Source organism: Stegodyphus dumicola, chromosome 4, assembly GCF_044657685.1.
Source record: "Stegodyphus dumicola isolate Sdum_Otavi_A_Nest chromosome 4, ASM4465768v1".
In the NCBI taxonomy this organism is placed as follows: Eukaryota; Metazoa; Arthropoda; class Arachnida; order Araneae; family Eresidae; genus Stegodyphus; species Stegodyphus dumicola.
The window spans coordinates 219,785,123-219,802,654 of NC_140771.1; the positions used below are offsets into that span (position 1 = coordinate 219,785,123).

The 17,532-nt window shown below is 36.5% G+C and overlaps 1 protein-coding gene across 1 annotated transcript in view; it reads left to right on the forward strand.

The window, feature by feature from the left end:
• The window catches only part of LOC118197207 (alkaline phosphatase-like), a 266,814-nt gene that overhangs the window by 222,714 nt on the left and 26,568 nt on the right, over positions 1–17,532 (forward strand). The window contains exons 4-5 of the mRNA XM_035368712.2: positions 1,248–1,426; positions 12,671–12,878. Of these exons, the coding sequence (XP_035224603.1) occupies positions 1,248–1,426; positions 12,671–12,878 (387 nt within the window). The remainder of the gene's footprint in view (positions 1–1,247; positions 1,427–12,670; positions 12,879–17,532) is intronic.

Genomic DNA, 17,532 nt, shown 5'->3' on the forward strand with positions numbered 1-17,532 from the left:
TGTTAAAATGTAGTAATGAAGGTAAGCGTTAAGGTAAAGAACGAGAACAGGCTGAAAAACCTCAGAGATGAAGCATCGGCTGGTAAATGTACGTGCGTACCGGGGGAGAGCCGGAAGTGGAATCCAATAGCAACCCACACCATAATATCTAGTGCAGACCAGTATTACAATGCATAACACAACAACCGAGCAGTCTATCCACGGTGTCTCTAAACTATAATCCGACCATCCTGGTACTGCATGCAGAAGCGTAATTCGTTCATAAACACAATGTCAAGCCATTTGAATGTGCATCTTCGCGTTCATTGCAAACACAAAAGCCTGTGGTTTAAAGGTAAGCGAAACAACAGACATCTAGTGCGCTGCAGTCCCCTACTATGATGTGCTCGTGCGTTGAAATGGTAATCATTTGTATATTCTATTGCGGTATACACATGATTGCAAGTTTCATCTTGTTTGGATGTTTCCTTCATGATGTTGCCTTTGAAATGGCCAGCAGTTTAATTTCATGCGCACAGTTCAGACATTGTACTGTAGACGTAAATGTAGAACTCTTGCTTTCACCAATTGTTGGTTTTCCAAACCCCTTTCCCGTTGTGATATGGTTTCAGATTTAGCAGTGCGCTCTATCAGGGCCATGCGCACAATTCAACGATGTGACGAGGCAGTTACGATTGCTGTTGTCCGTTAGTCGTTCTCTCGTGCATCCTCCAATTCCAAATTCGCATGACTGTTTTTTGGCTACGTCTGACACGATGGATCGATTTCCCGAAAGGATAATGTGTGTGTGGGCAACAATTCTGCCTCGATTGAACTCAGAAACGTGCTCGAAAGATGCTCGGGTTTTTTACGAGGAAAACTGTAGCTGTACAAGCAAAAAATTTCACGAGAGAGCAATACACCTTATTCAAAACGATAAACTTTCTCACCTCAATATATGAATTGTAAAGAGCGCTGAAATGGTAATCATTTGTATATTCCATTGCGGTATACACATGATTGCAAGTTCCATCTTGTTTGGATGCTTCCTTCATGATGTTGCCTTTGAGATGTAATATTTTCTAATGCTATACTGAAACCGAAATATGTTTTTTTAAATTGAATTGTTATTAACACGGAGAACTTCATTAGCATTACAGCGTTAGTACCTGAAATTTATTTCATTATTTTATGAATGCACTGGTATATTTTGTAACGAAAGAAGCTATAAATATCAGAGATAACGAATTTTATTTTTCACCTTCAAGGTAAATCGACAGGTCTTGTAACTACCACAAGAGTAACTCATGCTACTCCTGCTGCAATATACGGCCACTCAGCCAGTCGCTATTGGGAGAACGATGCGAAAATGGCGGATGCCGATCTCACGCAGTGCAAAGATATCGCTAGACAGTTAGTGGAAGATGATCCTGGCCGAAATATTAATGTAAGTAAAGTAAAATATTTAGCTATCATGTACTTAAAATTGTTATTTCGGATGTTGACATCATGTATAAAGTGCAAGTACTATACGTATAATAATGTAATATATAATAATGTTATAGTGTAATGATAAAACATAACCTATAATTACAATACTTAATAATCGAATATTATAGTATAATATATCCAAGTATACACACATAATATATTTCCAGTATATGTAATCTTATATTTATGTGATCAGGATTATCATTAAAGGTAACTGTAACATTTCCGTTAACATCTAAAGACCTCCATATTAGGATTTTTTAATTCATTAAAGACTAATGTGAAGCTAATGCAGTTTTGATTGCAAACCACAGCAGTAAAATGAATATTAAGACAAAACAATTATCTTTTTGAATCCCCATTAGGGATAAAAGTTTATGCTTTTATTCTATACGCCCTGAAATCTATGAAGCATTACATTTTTCGCTCTTTCACTTTTTGTGTCTTCTTTGGAGTAGACGTTTCATTTTCCATAGGAACCTTTCCTTTGGTTTTCAAACTCAGTTAACTGTTGTTGAAAAAAAATCTAGTTTGGTCCTGTTGCGTGATTTTGCAGGTTATTTTGTCAGCATAAATCATTTCTAGCTTAAAATTTAAAATTAAATGTTGGCGACTCCTTTTCTGACTTTACGTATTTGTGCGATTATTAATAATTACGGTTTCATTACGACAATGAAAAGTTTCAAACACTGAGAAAATGTATTGTATTGTTGCACTCTACGGGTTCTTGGATTTGGAGTGAGTGATGACATCACTTGATTAAGAATCAAAACACAATTTATCAGCCAGTATTACTCAGGACAGTTTGGAAAGAAACGTTTACAGTCGTCGAAAAACTACGACAAACACGCTGAAACAATCAGCAACACAGCCTTCAGGCTGTAACGGTAAAGACTTATCCAGCACGGGAGAAACTATTACGACCGCGAATTCTACCACAAACTTATTTTATTCGAAAAATTAATAATATGAAAATAAAAAAATTGAAAAATTGAATACTGTTTCCCTTAAAAAAAAACTGACCAGTTTCACGCTTAGCCGACATCCTAAGACTTAATTAAATCACAGCAAAACACTAAATACAACTCCCGACTCGGTCAATCGCTCTCGGAACTCAACTCACTTAAGATACTCTTCACGATAAAGTCAAGATATGACCTGCCTTTGAGAACATTCTGGGGCAAACCGGTAAGAATTTGTTCTAGAACATTCTCTCTCCGTTTATGGCATATCGCCAATTTTGTCGCCAAACGTTGCCAAATGGGCAATTTTGCGCCAAATCTGCAATCTAAGCTATTTTACCTCACCTGGTCATTTCGTAACAGTATATAATAAATTTAGAGACTACTGTAATATCCTTAAAACACGGTGGACAATTTTGAAACAGATTATATAAATCTTATCAATAGGCAAGATTAAGTAATCTTCACATCAGAAAACTAATAATAAAAAAATTAATAATATTAAAATAAAAAAAAATTGAATATTGTTTCCTTTAAAAAAAACCTGACCTGTTTCACGCTTAGCCGACATCCTAAGACTATAACATGGCCTAATGCCGGTGTGACACCAAAGGAATTTTTTAAATAGCTTAAAATTTGTAATACATTTGCATAAATACAATCAAATGTGGTTGCCAAAGCATTACCAGTCGAATTTGCCGGTTTGCTTCAAATTTTGAATTTTAAGATAGAATATCTGCGTAAAGTAACATTACGAAGAACTTTTACATGAGATATGCTTGTATGTGGATTCTGTTTCTCCAATGACTTTACAGAAAAAACTTTCTTTCAACACTGAGACCTTAAAGTATATTTGAAGAGTTTTGAATTTATTTACTTTAATTTATTTGGGTACGTGAACAGCTGTGGAATATATCTTTACTACTGTAATCGGTTTGAAGAGTTTTGAATTTATTTACTTTAATTTATTTGGGTACGTAAACAGCTGTGGAATATATCTTTACTACTGTAATCGGTTTGAAGAGTTTTGAATTTATTTACTTTAATTTATTTGTGTACGTGAACAGTTGTAGAATATATCTTTACTATTATAATCGGTATTCACGTTAACGATCCTCTTAGTTAGTATGGTAATATTGCAGTCCTTTCGATGAATAAAATTCAATAGTTTTATGAACACTTTTATATTGCATTTTGCAAATATGGCGGATAAAAATAACTCTGTAGCTTTGAATAAACATCGCTTTGGAGTTTTCAAAAAGTCCCCAAGCAATTAAAATATGCCTTTACTATGAAAGCATTTATGTAAATGTGTGGAATTAATTTGAAGAGTTAATCTTTTTTTTTCGATCGAACGCTGTATTAAAAATAATTCAGACTTCTTTGATAAGAAATTACCTTTTTATAATTTACTTTTGCACTAACTAGATAACAAATGATATTTTGATGGTTTTTCAGCTTCATTTTTCACCATTAAATATACCATAGCTATTAGGAAAAGACTTTTGGTTTCTTATTTGTTTAAAGAAAAGTATTTAACTACAGACTGGTTATTTAAATGGTTAAAAAAACAAAGACCGTTGGAAAATAGTTTTGAATATTTAAGAACAGTAAAGACTGAATCTTTAATGGTTCCGTCTGAATACGTCGGTGACAAAGTGAGCTAGAAGTATTAAAACCACGCAGTAGAATTATAAGCTGAAAATTCAGAATTTGAGTTAAATAACCTTGAAGCTTAAAATATTACATTATTTCATAGAACCTGTTTCATCTAATATAAATTCTCTGCAATTAACTTCTGTGGCAAGTACAAAAACATATGACTGATACATTGGTACATATTATAAATACGGTTAGAGTATTAGCATTTTATTTAAGGGCGTATTAAACAAGTAAATGTTCAAATAATTGAGTATTACAATCCTTTCTTTTCTTCACAAAGATCTCGCTTTTGATTGTATGGTCTAAGCGTTTTAAAGGGAAATCAAAATGTAAGTGGGTAATGTCAAATCTGCTCTTTCGAAATGCTTCTACGTGTTTTTAGATTTTCGAAGATAAATTTTTCTATAACATAACGCAATATTTTTACGTAGCTAAAGAAAACGTGAAATACCGCAAACATTTTGAAGTAGCGCTGTATAAATTTCACGCTGTGCTTGATAAAACCAGTTATACAAACTTCGTCATTTCGGAAATTGAGGTTATTTATCATTTGTGATAAAAGAGGTGGCAAGTCAATTAATTTTAATCAATTTTCTTTAAGGGGCCCATACACCTTAAACCCCTTATGATCTTCGAATATGCAACTGTTGCAAGAATTGGGATATTTTATTTATTTTAAAAGCAATTACTTCCAACCTTTTACAGCTGACTACGTGATATAGCTGCTTTTGAAACTAGTAACCATAAAGTTTGTGTTGCCACAAATATTTTTGTAAATTAATCTCCTTTGTGACAACATATTTCGCCATGTTTCCACCTTGCGCGCATGATATTTTAAAAATGGCTAATAGTACATCCTTGAAATTGGATGGAATTCTTTATATGGGCACTATTTTCTAACTGAACCAAAAATCTGATGAATATTTTAATATTGAAAAAATTTATGGACGAAAACATTACAGATTTTGTTTAACAAAATACATTTTATAAACTCAACTCATAATAAAATAAAAATTTAACATAAAATTTTTAGAATTTTAGGTTCACAGTAGTTTCCAAATGTTATAAATGTTATATATTAAATATAGAATTAAATTATGCAACAGAATGTTTTAAACTGTGCGCGCAAGTTCGAAACATGACGAAAAATTTTGTCACAAAGCGGATTAAATTATTAAAATATTTTTGGCAACACAAACTTTCTGATGACTATTTCAGAAAGCGGCTATATTATGTAGTCAGCTGTAAAAAGTTGGAAGTAATTGCTTTTAAAATCAATAAGTTATCCCTATTCTTGCAACAGTCACATATTCGAAGAGCATAAGGGGTTTAAGGTGTATGAGTCCCCTTAAAACTTTTTAAGAACAATGCATCTATGTTTCGTTTTCCTGTTGTTTTTATGTCATGATTGGGTTGAAAGGTTGAAAATAGCTTTTAAATTTCATCCATAACTGTTTTCCCCAAAGTAATGTGTTACTAAAATTTGTATTTGACACGTGAAAATTCTGTTTCTTTTCCTTACTGTGGCATAAATTCAGCATGAGCAAACCATTTAGTTCATATTATGATATAATAAGAAAACAAACTAACATGACTGGTTAGATTGAAAAGTCGTTTGTAACCCGAAGACAAAAATTACAACGCATAGATCGACGCATCCGACGTCGTGCAGTAGCGGCTCCATAGCATGTATACAGCATTATTCGTGCATACTGAGCTCCAATATGCTTTGATACTGGTGTACTTAATCCATCTGAGATGACTAGTGGCAAAGTAAAATAAGTGAGGCTAGCCATCTATATCCCCCCTCGACAGTTAGAATTATTGAAAGTGAGTTCGGAGACTACTTGACAAATGGGTTGATCGTTTTGTCAATATTTTATCTGTAAATGTGGTTAGAGTCTTGATTGAGATGTCATTAGCACCAGCAGCTGATAACCTGTAGAATCTGTAGCAGGTACAACGGTACCACATAGATATACTGAAGAAATATTTTTTTCTATTGCACTGCTTCATGATTTCTGCCATACATTAGGCATTGTGTTTTTATAATAGGGTTCACACGCGTAATAAAAAATCAATTGTTCAGTCCCCAAGAATAACGAGAAAGTAATGTAATAGAAGTCGTCCGTAATATGTTAGCTAACTTGTTAGACCGAATGTTTCTTCCTTTGGTTTCTTTCCTTTAGATAAAAGACCCTTTTTAGGAGTTACAGCTCAAATTTTCGAAGCATCTGCTCTTTCCATGATTTTTGTATACAACGATCCACGATCGAAAATGCTTTTAATTGTTTAATAGATGCGATGGCGGAGATCTCTCAGAAGCAATACAACTGCTAGACTCCATTATTGTGTTGATATGCAAAAGGACTGGCTTCCAAGCATGAAGTGCCCTCAGTGGTTCAGGCCTACATTGAGTAAAGTTCGGTATCCATAAACAGTTCTCTCCGCTAAATATGGAGCCAAATGCTTCCTACTTCTTCTCTTTTCAGAATCAGACAAATTCTAGTAGTTTCTCTTCTCGAACAAATCTCGCATCTTTGCCGACCTACATTCTAAAGGCAGAAAGATGAACAAAAAGTTATCCTTGACCAAGGGAATGAGCTTTCTCAATTTTTTTATTATTTGCAGTGCCCCCGAAGCAAACAGAGATAGAAATGCTGCCAAAAAAAATGTCAATTTAAAGCCTGCAAAGTGTGCCACCCGAACTCGTGAGAAACATAATTCAACCTCTGTTAACTTCCGAAAACAAAACGGAGATAAGATCAGTCCTGCCTTTTTTAATTTGGTTCAAAGAATTCACTCGACACCCTTCTTTCAGAAAACCTTTTTATTCGTGACTTATGACCGTCAAAAAGCTAAAATGAAACAAAGATGCGAAATATCTCCTTTTCACAAACCAGTAAATGACGCCGCCGAATATCCTTCACTCCCTAGTCAAACGAAATCTAGCGAATCTGTTTGGGGAACATTGACTAAGTATTTCGAACCTTGCTTCCTCCCAGATGTTCAGAAAAACGCTCCCTGCTCTTCACGAGGAAAACTTGTACATTCTAAAGGCAGAAAGATGAACAAAAAGTTATCCTTGACCAAGGGAATGAGCTTTCTCAATTTTTTTATTATTTGCAGTGCCCCCGAAGCAAACAGAGATAGAAATGCTGCCAAAAAAAATGTCAATTTAGTTTCCCATTGGTTTCCCATTGTAGGGTTCAAATAACCCTTGTAGGTTTGAAATAACCAATTATTCAATTTTTTGTTATCTTCCCTGAACTCCTCAATTTCACCTCGTATTCCCTCGCCAGGATGCTAATTTGAAGTTATGTGAAATGAGTATTTAAAATAGTGTATCTTGGAGTTTATTCAGAGCGTGTTTCCGCTGGCCAGCGCAATGTTTCGTTTCTGACATTGTTGTCACGCGCAGTTGCTGAACGTCTTTTGGCCATCGCGTCTGTTATGTTGTCGAGTCAACCTAGTTAGCCGTAACTTAGAGTAGGGATAATCCAGCACTACTCTTTTAGACTTGGATTTATTGTGTTACAAGTTATCAGTTTTCACCGCAAGTTGTTAGTGTATTCGCTTAGGAGCCACCCTGTGGAACTTAGTAGCAAACAGTGCATTCCAGCGATTTAGCAACCTTCATCAAGTCAAGATTCTGGCATATGCTGATGATTTCCTCATTATTGTAGCGGGCAGCAGCGATATCCAACAAAGATCGCAGGATTGTCTAGATATCTTTGCTCAATGGGCCAAGGAGCATAAACTTGAAATAAGTGCAGAAAAAACGGAAGCCATGACGATAGGACGTCGTCCTTCTCTTAGGAGAAGAACCTATCTAAAACTACAGGAACATTCATTAAAAACAGTCTCAGAAATGACATACCTAGGTCTGTCCTTTGATAATAAACTTTCATGGACTCCTCATCTTAAAATTCTCAGGCAGCGCATTGGCAATCTCACAATATGAAACGTACTGCAGGTATGAAATGGGGCATACAGGCAAATCTCCTGAAATCTTGGTATAAAACCATTTCAGAACCCATTATTTTGTACGGAGCCTCCATCTGAGGCCAGAACCTCACTTCTACCATGAGGACAACTTTGCTTTCCATACAAAGAAGTCAACTTCTGCTCATCTGTCGGGCCTATCGGACTTCTCCAACATCTGCTCTACAAGTCATTGCGAGTCTTCCCCCTCTTGATCTTATAGTCGAGAGGGAAGCCGCAGTGATGAAAGCTACAAGGTTTAATAAAAATACATCACTGTAGGGACAGAGCATAATCCACACAGAATATGAAAAATACAAATCTCGTTTATCTTTGTCACCCAGCACAATTTGACCTAATGGACACCATCCATATAAACTCAGATTCTCCGTCGCAAAATTATCATGCATTATACACTGATGGATCTAAGACAAATACTGGCACAGGATGTGGATTCTGCGAATTGGATAAAGGCAGCATTATCTTCTCCTGGAAACGAAGACTGAACGAAAGTAATTCAGTGTTTCAGGCAGAACTCATAGCCTTACATGCAGCAATCATCCACAGTTGTAGGACTAGTCTTTAACAAGTTCATATTTATACGGACTCCGCCTCAACCCTCCAAGCACTTTCAAGCATGTACAGCAGAAGCCCTCTGGTTAACAAAATACAGAGAACTCTCCTTAGTATCCCTATACCTTTTCGTCCTGTACTCTGTTGGGTGCCAGCGCACGTAGAAATACTAGGAAATGAAAGTGCAGACGTTGTTGCTAAAGAAGCTGCCAATAGTGCATCCTTACTTGAGTGCCCAACAACACTTCCATTCTCGCTGCTAAAGCATTCCACATGCAAACTTCTTATAAGACAGTGGCAAACCCGCTGGAATGATGCTACAAAGGGTCGACGTACACATGCAATGCTCCCAAGTGTAAGCATGGATCTGCAGAGCATAACTGCCAGCATGTCACATTTCCTAACAGGACATGGACCGTACAAAGCCTATCTGCATAGGTTTGGTCTATCCAACACAGACATCTGCGACTGTAGGAAAGTGGGCAGTCGAGACCACTATTACTTTGAATGCTGCTTGACGGCGAAGTTCCATTGAAAAAACCAGCACTCACGTTTCGGGCAGCGTGGTGGAATAATATTCAAAATAACAATGTTGCTCTATCGAAACTACATGTTATCACTATGCTGGTATTATTCCACGCTTGTGCTAGAAGTCGCCAGGTTCACTAGTAAGATCTAATACAGTTTATGTGGGCAAAGAGAGTTAGATCCTATAAACTAAAAATCGAAATTAATGAAACGAAAGATTTTACCTAAAAAAAAAATAACAACTGGACTAAACACAAAAAAATTCAGTTAAATAAAAACCTAAATAATAGTTAATTAAAATACATTAGCACAATTAAAATTTGCTACAAAACACACGCGCTCACCTGCGACTAAAATTCAAGAAACACCGATTGCGAAAATTCTTGAGATATCTGGGCTAGATATCATCTGAAAATCATGCGTAGCATCAGTAAGGATTTACTTCACCTGACAGCAAACTTGTGTTAAGTGACACGCTAAGTCATTTTAACTGACACGCAAAACACATTTCCGTCAACGGAGCCGTTGACGAAGACAGAAAATTTTTAATACAAAAATATTTGTCTCTTGCAGCTGCTTTGTTATTGTCAATATTTACTGAGCTTCTCTCCGGTGCATTCGTGTGCATTCTTGGTTGACAAATGACACGAATGGCAGACGGATAATTCTCGTATTTGCGACACTTCGACTGACTTAAGTTAGGTTTGTTCCAAGATTTGACAAGTCAAACTCAAAGATTCGCCATTACTTACCTAATTACTTATTAACAGCTCCGCTTCCGGCGGAGGGGGTGTGAAGGTTCCCCGTAAATAACATTGGAGCAGTGAATGCCATTGTGTGCTCGAAAGCTTTTTACAGTTAACATAACATGGAACAATAATTCCTGTAAATTCTGCTTTTTATCAAAAAATTCGTATTTTTGCTCGTTGTTGTTCTTACAACATAAAGAGAAAAACCTAATATTTCTAATCAAAATTTAAAAGTAAAGAAAAATTCAGCGTATTTAAATTATTTCGATGCAATAACAGAGCTGAAAACGACAATAATATAAATACCTTTGCCTGTTATAACCCATTGTCATATTTATGTTCAATATTTAAGCAGCTAGCTTGCATTGTGTAAAACATTTTATAAATATGAATGCACATTGTAAGCTTAGAATGCTTTCTGTATTTGTGGAATAAAATAGTAAATAATACTCATAATATTATGACCTAATAATCAAGACATTACATTCAATCAAGCTTCACGACATTCAGATACCATTTATGGGTATTTACGGTGTGAAATGAAGCGTTTCATTTCAGCTTATCAAATATGATACTTAGGCTGAAGTGGTACTTCTCCCGTATCACATTTGATAAGGTAGGCTCACAGACGGAAACCGAGGCGTATCAATTTTAAATACCTCAAAATTCCCGTATTCGTAAATCATGAAATGCGGCATATCATCTTTAAGATTTTATATTTAAACTTTACAGCTTGAACATTGAATACGCAAAAGTATTTGCTCGATCTCATTTTAAGCGAACCACTAAGTGGATTTCTGCCAATACTCCTGCTTCAAGAAATCTCTTTACAAGTCCATAAACAGTGTCCTACAAAGGTTCCGTAATACTTTGACCACTAAATTTCTGCACACTCATGGCAAGGATTTACACCGGAAATACGCTTAATAGGCAATTCTCATTGCTTAAGCGCTGTTCTGGACGCTAAGTTTCAATTCCCGGAGAGCCTTGAGTGACAGTACCTTTCGCTACTTCCAGAGAGTATTTTATAAGCATTACAATTACAATGCAGTTGTAAAAGCCTTTCTTTATCAGAACGCATCTAATGTTATCTCAAGTTCGAATCTGGGATAAGGAGAATCTAGAGGCCGTTTTTAATAATCTAAATAAAAATACTTCATTAGTAACACAAATAAATCACAATTCTGTTACCTAGCAGAATTAATGCATTTTGTTTAGTATCTTCCACAATATTTAACACTATTTTCAGAGTATCGTTTGCTTATTTGTATGTTACCTAAGGGACAAGATGTTTTCAGTAGATAGCTCTGACACTTCTAAAATGACATACGGGGAAAATTGTTAAAAATGCCTACACAGCCACTCTGTTTCAAAAAACATTCAAATGTAGTTGGAACAACAAGTGTTCAGCGATTTTATGCACTCGGCAACTGGTGAGATTCAGTATTATTAAACTTTATGAACAAAAAGGATACCCTGAAAGTAGAAAGACAATGGATTAAACATTTTTTTTTCTTTTTCTCACATGAAACGGTCATCACCATAAAGCTCATGTTCTTGTATTATACAGCCCCCAGCATCTGAGCGATAAAGTTGCTGAACACGGTTAGTTCAGACTGTGGTTCGCATCTTGGCGAATGAGCTGACTGTATGTGTGTTTAGGGGATTTTCTCCATTTGTAAAGTGTATAAGAGCCAGTTAACCTTGGAGAATCCTCCAAGAAGGAATCCCTAGTCTTAGGTAGATAATCCTTGAGAGCTTTGTCATAAATAAATACTCTAAACCAAACCAGTCTCGTATTATATAAACGAAAGTACTCAAAAATTGTTAAATTTTAACATATGTGTATCTGAAATCTTTGCAGTTCTGCTGTGTAAATTTTAGATATCATGACATTTTCGTGTGATAGAATTTCGATGTGAACTAATCTTGGCAAGGATTCTCCAAACATACTGACGCACTTTTATGTCCTGCACTGGCGTTTGATGGTCCTACACTGGCGTAATAAACATTTTGTCGGCAATCGATGATGCGAAGGTTTATGTTATTATATTTCATTCTGTTTTCATTGCATGTCATTACGTTATTCATAAAAGTTTTGAATATCTGGTGTGACAACAAGAATGGAGAAATAAACAGACGTGCGAACTAACAGGGGGTTCCCAGTTTGGAAGGAATCCAACTGAGCCTTCATGTGAAGCCTATGCAAATAGTAGATATGGATAGTTTCATTGCTCATTAAATTCTTTTTCTAGATAAATTACTAACAAGCTGAATTTATTTCGATCTGTCTTTCAGCCAGCTTTCCAGAACGTCTCACGTTTTGATGGAAAGGTTTTGTTCAGCAGTCTCTTCCCAAAGTGAAAAATTTTGAACCAATTTAGAGAGCAACATCCGCTTGCTTTTGAGCACAACGTTCGCATTTCACATGAAGGTGATTTTTACGAGAGTTCTTTAAGATCCTGGTACCCAGTGTGAAATCAGAAAACAGTCAGTTGAATAACTAATCTTGATGCAGTCATAATGAAGTCACTTTTCTAAAATTTTAAGCGATAAAGTTCTTTAAATCTTACACATCTGCAAATTATCTATTAAATTCAATTTGCTTTAAGTACACAAATCAATACTTTTTATCCTTTAACTGCAAGAAAGTGGTAAGCACTTAACTTTAGATAGTGACAAAACTAAGCAGAGTAAATTTTCTTAGTTAACTAAATAACATCTAATCTAAAATATTTTTAGGTGATCCTTGGTGGCGGGAGAGGAAACTTTTTGCCAGGGAAAAAGACGGATTCCAAAATGAGAATGGAAATGGGTCGGAGACAGGACAATAAGAATCTCATAGAAGACTGGATGAAAGATAAAAAGAACAGGAACTTGGCTTACAAATACGTTACCAGAAAACAAGATTTCGACCTCGTCGATCCAAATAAGACAGATTATCTCTTGGGTTAGTGTCTTTTATTTATATCACCATTCAAAAGACGTATAGGCCTTCCTTGAAACTTATGAGCAATCGAATAGTTTATATAAAGAAGTATCATGAATAAGAAAAATATGTATTTTATATAAGAAAAAACAAGCATTAAAAGTGCTAAATATTTTATTATTTAAAAGTATTTACAATCTAATCTCTCAGATCTTCGTGCACGTTCCATTACACGTCTTTGCATTAATCATCCACAAGGCTTAGCAAACTACCTGAGGTTAGAGTTGCTAACTCTCTCTCCCCTACATAATTCATCTTGTGAATTATAACAATGCATTACTTATCACAACAACAGACTGAGCTATTGAAAGCAATTTCCCCCCAAATGGCGGGAATTAGTCATTATAAGCGTTGGCTACTGCTAAGATCGGAAACGGTGGCCACTTCATTACGAATGCACCTAATAGGTGGGCCACCGTTATCTCCTATGAAAGAACAGACAATTTACATCCATGCCTTCTCCGGGGTTCGAACCTAGTTCCTTCGTTACGGCAGTCAGAGTCACTAACCACTTTCCCGTCTGGACGGCTTGAAAGCAATATTTTGTTGCAAATATTTGTATTTGAATTCTTTTTATTTATTGTATAGTTCTAATGATTTGTATTGTTTACTTATTGATTTTATTTGTTTATTTTGTTTTTATAATGGTAATTTTACCTCTTATTTTGAGTTTAACGTAATTTATGACCACATGTCTTGTATTTATGTATTTATTTGTTGCATGAGGGCAACGGTTTTAGAACTGTAAAATAGATCAAAGAGAACTGGAGTCATAGATAATTTCGTTCTTAAAGGAAGTATTTTTATTGGGAACTTATCAACATTTAACAATTTCTGGAAGATTTACAAAAATCTGTATTTTTCGATTTGCATTTTTGTAGCCACACGATCGATTATTCCAGAAGTTTTCAGAGCCACTGCTGAAATGTATAAATGCGAATCAGAGAATTGGAAAGCTCAGTTGTAAAACAGTTAAAAATCGGCATTGAGACTTAGCGGTTAGCTGAGCAACGAGTTAGGACTTATGAGTGATTTTCAGTATCTACATTCCCAGAGTAGACCCGGCATTCAGCATTTATGGGTGGGTGTGCTAATTCTTCATGCTGTTATGAGTAAAGTACCTCATCCACAATGCCACGCGACAGTGCTACGTCCCCGGACAAGCTCGATTGGAGTGTAGCAACGAGTGATAGTGAAAACTCGGAACATAATATGGATGCAACCGAAGAATGTAACATACCAACCCGAATATAACCTTGGAAAGAATTCGAGCCAATTTCATTTTCAATGGCGGGCACTTGCCTATAACGGCATTGGCCCTTCCTAAGGCCAGAAGTGGTAGCCATTTTATTGTGGAGTGTATATATACTATATATATATATACAGGGTATCTATAATTAAACTTGAAATTTTCGAGCAGTCAGTACCAGAAACTGTACAGCGGAATTGCATGGAAATTGGATAATGGCAGAATGAAATGATGGGAATTTCATCGAGAGAAAAAAACAATGAGTTTTAAAAACCACCCCTAGGTGGCATATCATAACTTTATTGAGAACATATAAACAATCTACATAAGTTTACAAAACATGCTCGATATGATGTCCATCATTGTCTACTACCATCTGGAAGCGTAAAATCGCATGTTCGACTGTTGAAAGCAGCATGAACTGGGGAATGTTACGCACATGGCGTTCTATGCTTTCTTTAAGGTCGGATAGAGATGTGATGGCAGACCATTGCCTTTAGCTATCCCCACAGCCAAAAGTCGCAAGGATTCAATTCGGAGGGATCTAGGAGGCCAAGCTGTTGGAAATTGCCGGCTGATAATTCTGTCGTCACCGAAATGGTGGGGACGTACTTGTTTCACACAACGGGCGATGTGTCGAGGAGCACCATCCTGCATATACACTGTGGTTGTATCACATCGCCTTGCCTGAAGAGCCGGAATAACGGATTGCTCTAATAATAAAGCGTATCATTTACAACTAACGGTGCATGTCACAGGTCCTGCGGCGCTGTGCTCTTCGAAAAAAAAAAACACATCAACCGTTACATGTAAGAGTGTAATGAAATTTGTAGGATTTGATGTGTGTTTGTAGCAGCCCAATACGGCAACTTTGCGTGTTAACTTTGCCAAATACGGCAACTTTGCGTGTTAACCGCACCTTCCATATGAAAGTGGGCCTCGCCGTTCCACAAAAGGTTCCAAGGCCACTCAACTCGCCCAAGAAACCGCAACGCAAACGTTTGTCGGCTATCCAGATCAGCTGGTAAGAGTGGCAGCACTAGTGACAATTTATAGGGATAGTTGAGTAAGATCTTTTGAAGAATCTTATGAATCGTGAAACGAGGCTGGTCAACAGATGCTGAAGTACGCCGAACACTAGTGCTGCCGATGGTTTGCGTCGCTACATCATCCACTACCTGTGCTGCAACACACTTTCGTCCTCTTCCTGGCTGAATCCTCAATGTTCACGTTGTTTCAAATTTTCTAATCATGTTTGTTAGTCCTTGACTAGTGATTAAAACGTTTTGTAACCGCTTCCCCGAGACCTAAATTTCCGCAAAACTTCGGTAGCAGAGTCTCCGTGTTGGTAAAACAATTTCAGCAGTAAAGCACGTTCCTGGGAGTCAACGTCATCTTCCTTGACTTAGAAACGAGCATGACAGCGTTCGCCTCTCGCATCTTTATAGGACTGCTGTGAATGCACAGGATTACCATGGTTACGACATTTGCATGTGTCAATAGTCTGCATTGCACAACGCCATCTAATGGTGGTTTTTGAAACTCATTGTTTTTTCCCCTCGATAAAATTCCCATCATTTCATTCTGCCATTACCTAATTTTCATGCAATTCTGCCGCATAAATTTTGCTACAGACTGCTCACAAATTTCAAGTTTAATTATGGACACCCTGTGTATATATATATATATTGTTGCGTGCGTACGGGTTCGTTATGAAATGAATGCACAAGTCCGATGAAAAATGAACAAAAATTTATTATTATCACAACAAAAATGCTTAAATTTTCTCAAATTATCATGCAGTATTACAATATCTCACAGTAGTTTTCTTTTAACTACTCAAATGTCAATAGAACGTAATTCAAAACAGCTAAAGAACGCTAATCCGCGAATTCGCTACAATCAACATCAGTAGTTTTCTAAACAACAACAAACTAAGCAACTACTACAAACTGAGATGTTTTCCTCCTTTTACAAGATTTTAAAATCACGCGCTAGAATTTTCCAGTACTTTCTCGAAATCAAAAAGAGATATTTATTTATTTAATGCACGCGCTCTTGTATTTTCAATTTTCCGGCTTAGCTTTCTTTTAATATTCGTCACGCGCTGCACTGCGCGAGAAATAAAACCATTTAATTTGTAATTGAACTAACATTAGCTTTTTAAATACCAAATTCGTAACACTGCCCCCTTCCCAAGGACTGCACGTCCCGGGCAGTACAATCCCTGGACAGGAAGCTAAACTTACAACTGTGGCATAAATGCAACTGAGGCATAAACATTACATTACAATATCAAACAATATAAACAATAAATGCAATAACTAACTTAAACAAATCAAATGCTATCAAATACTAAATACAAAACAAATACTAAATACAAATCAAATACTAAATGCAAATCAATTACTAAATACAAATCAAATACTAAATACACATTTATAAACAAAAAGGACCATGGTCTGATACTATTTACAATTATTTACATTACGTACTATGGCCATAGTAATAAGCTAACCTGTCGTAAGAGTTCGAAGACTCACGGATCCGAACCACGACTCATTCGTGTTCAGCACTGTATATGGACCATCCGAAGGTGACTGTAATTTAGGACTCAGTCCTTTTCGTTGAATTGGGTTCCACAACCACACCTTGTCTCCTTCGTTAGATCTATGTCCAGCAGCTCTCGTGTTGTATCTGGTCTTCACTTTCTCCGTCGCCAAGTTCACTCGCTTTCGTGCGGAACGGTGCATCACTTCAAAACGGGCCTTGACATCTTGGATGTGTTCCTCAGGCGATGAAGGCGCATCCGTACGGCGATGAAACAGGCGGTCACAAGGCAGACGAAGGTCTCGACCGAAGAGCATCTGAGATGGAGAATAGCTGGTAGTCTGGTGTTTCTTTTCGACCCTAGCATGATTTCGGCTGTTTCTCGAGCTGGTTCTTTCGGACAAAGCGTCGGCATTTCCAGGTGAGGATCCCTTCTTAGGATGGATAGTCATGTCTTCAGATCCTGAAAGCAGTTTGTTGTTTTTCAAGTCTAAGGAAAAATTGTATTTCCTTAAAAAGTCCAATCCGAGTATGCATGGATCTGTAATATCCGCCACATATGCCGTGTGATGGTAGGCGGCACTTCCAAACGTGATGTTTACGTTTAACTTCCCAGTTATGTCGATCTTGTCACCAGACGCAGTCTGAAGGGTAACACAGGATGGCGTCCAAATAAGTTTATCTTTAAACTGTTCAGCTAAATCTTTCCTAATGATGGTAACATTAGCTCCTGTGTCAATGATCATTCTGCAAGGAACTCCATCGATATTCCCATTGATGGACAGTCCGTTATTGTTGCCACTCACTGTATAAATT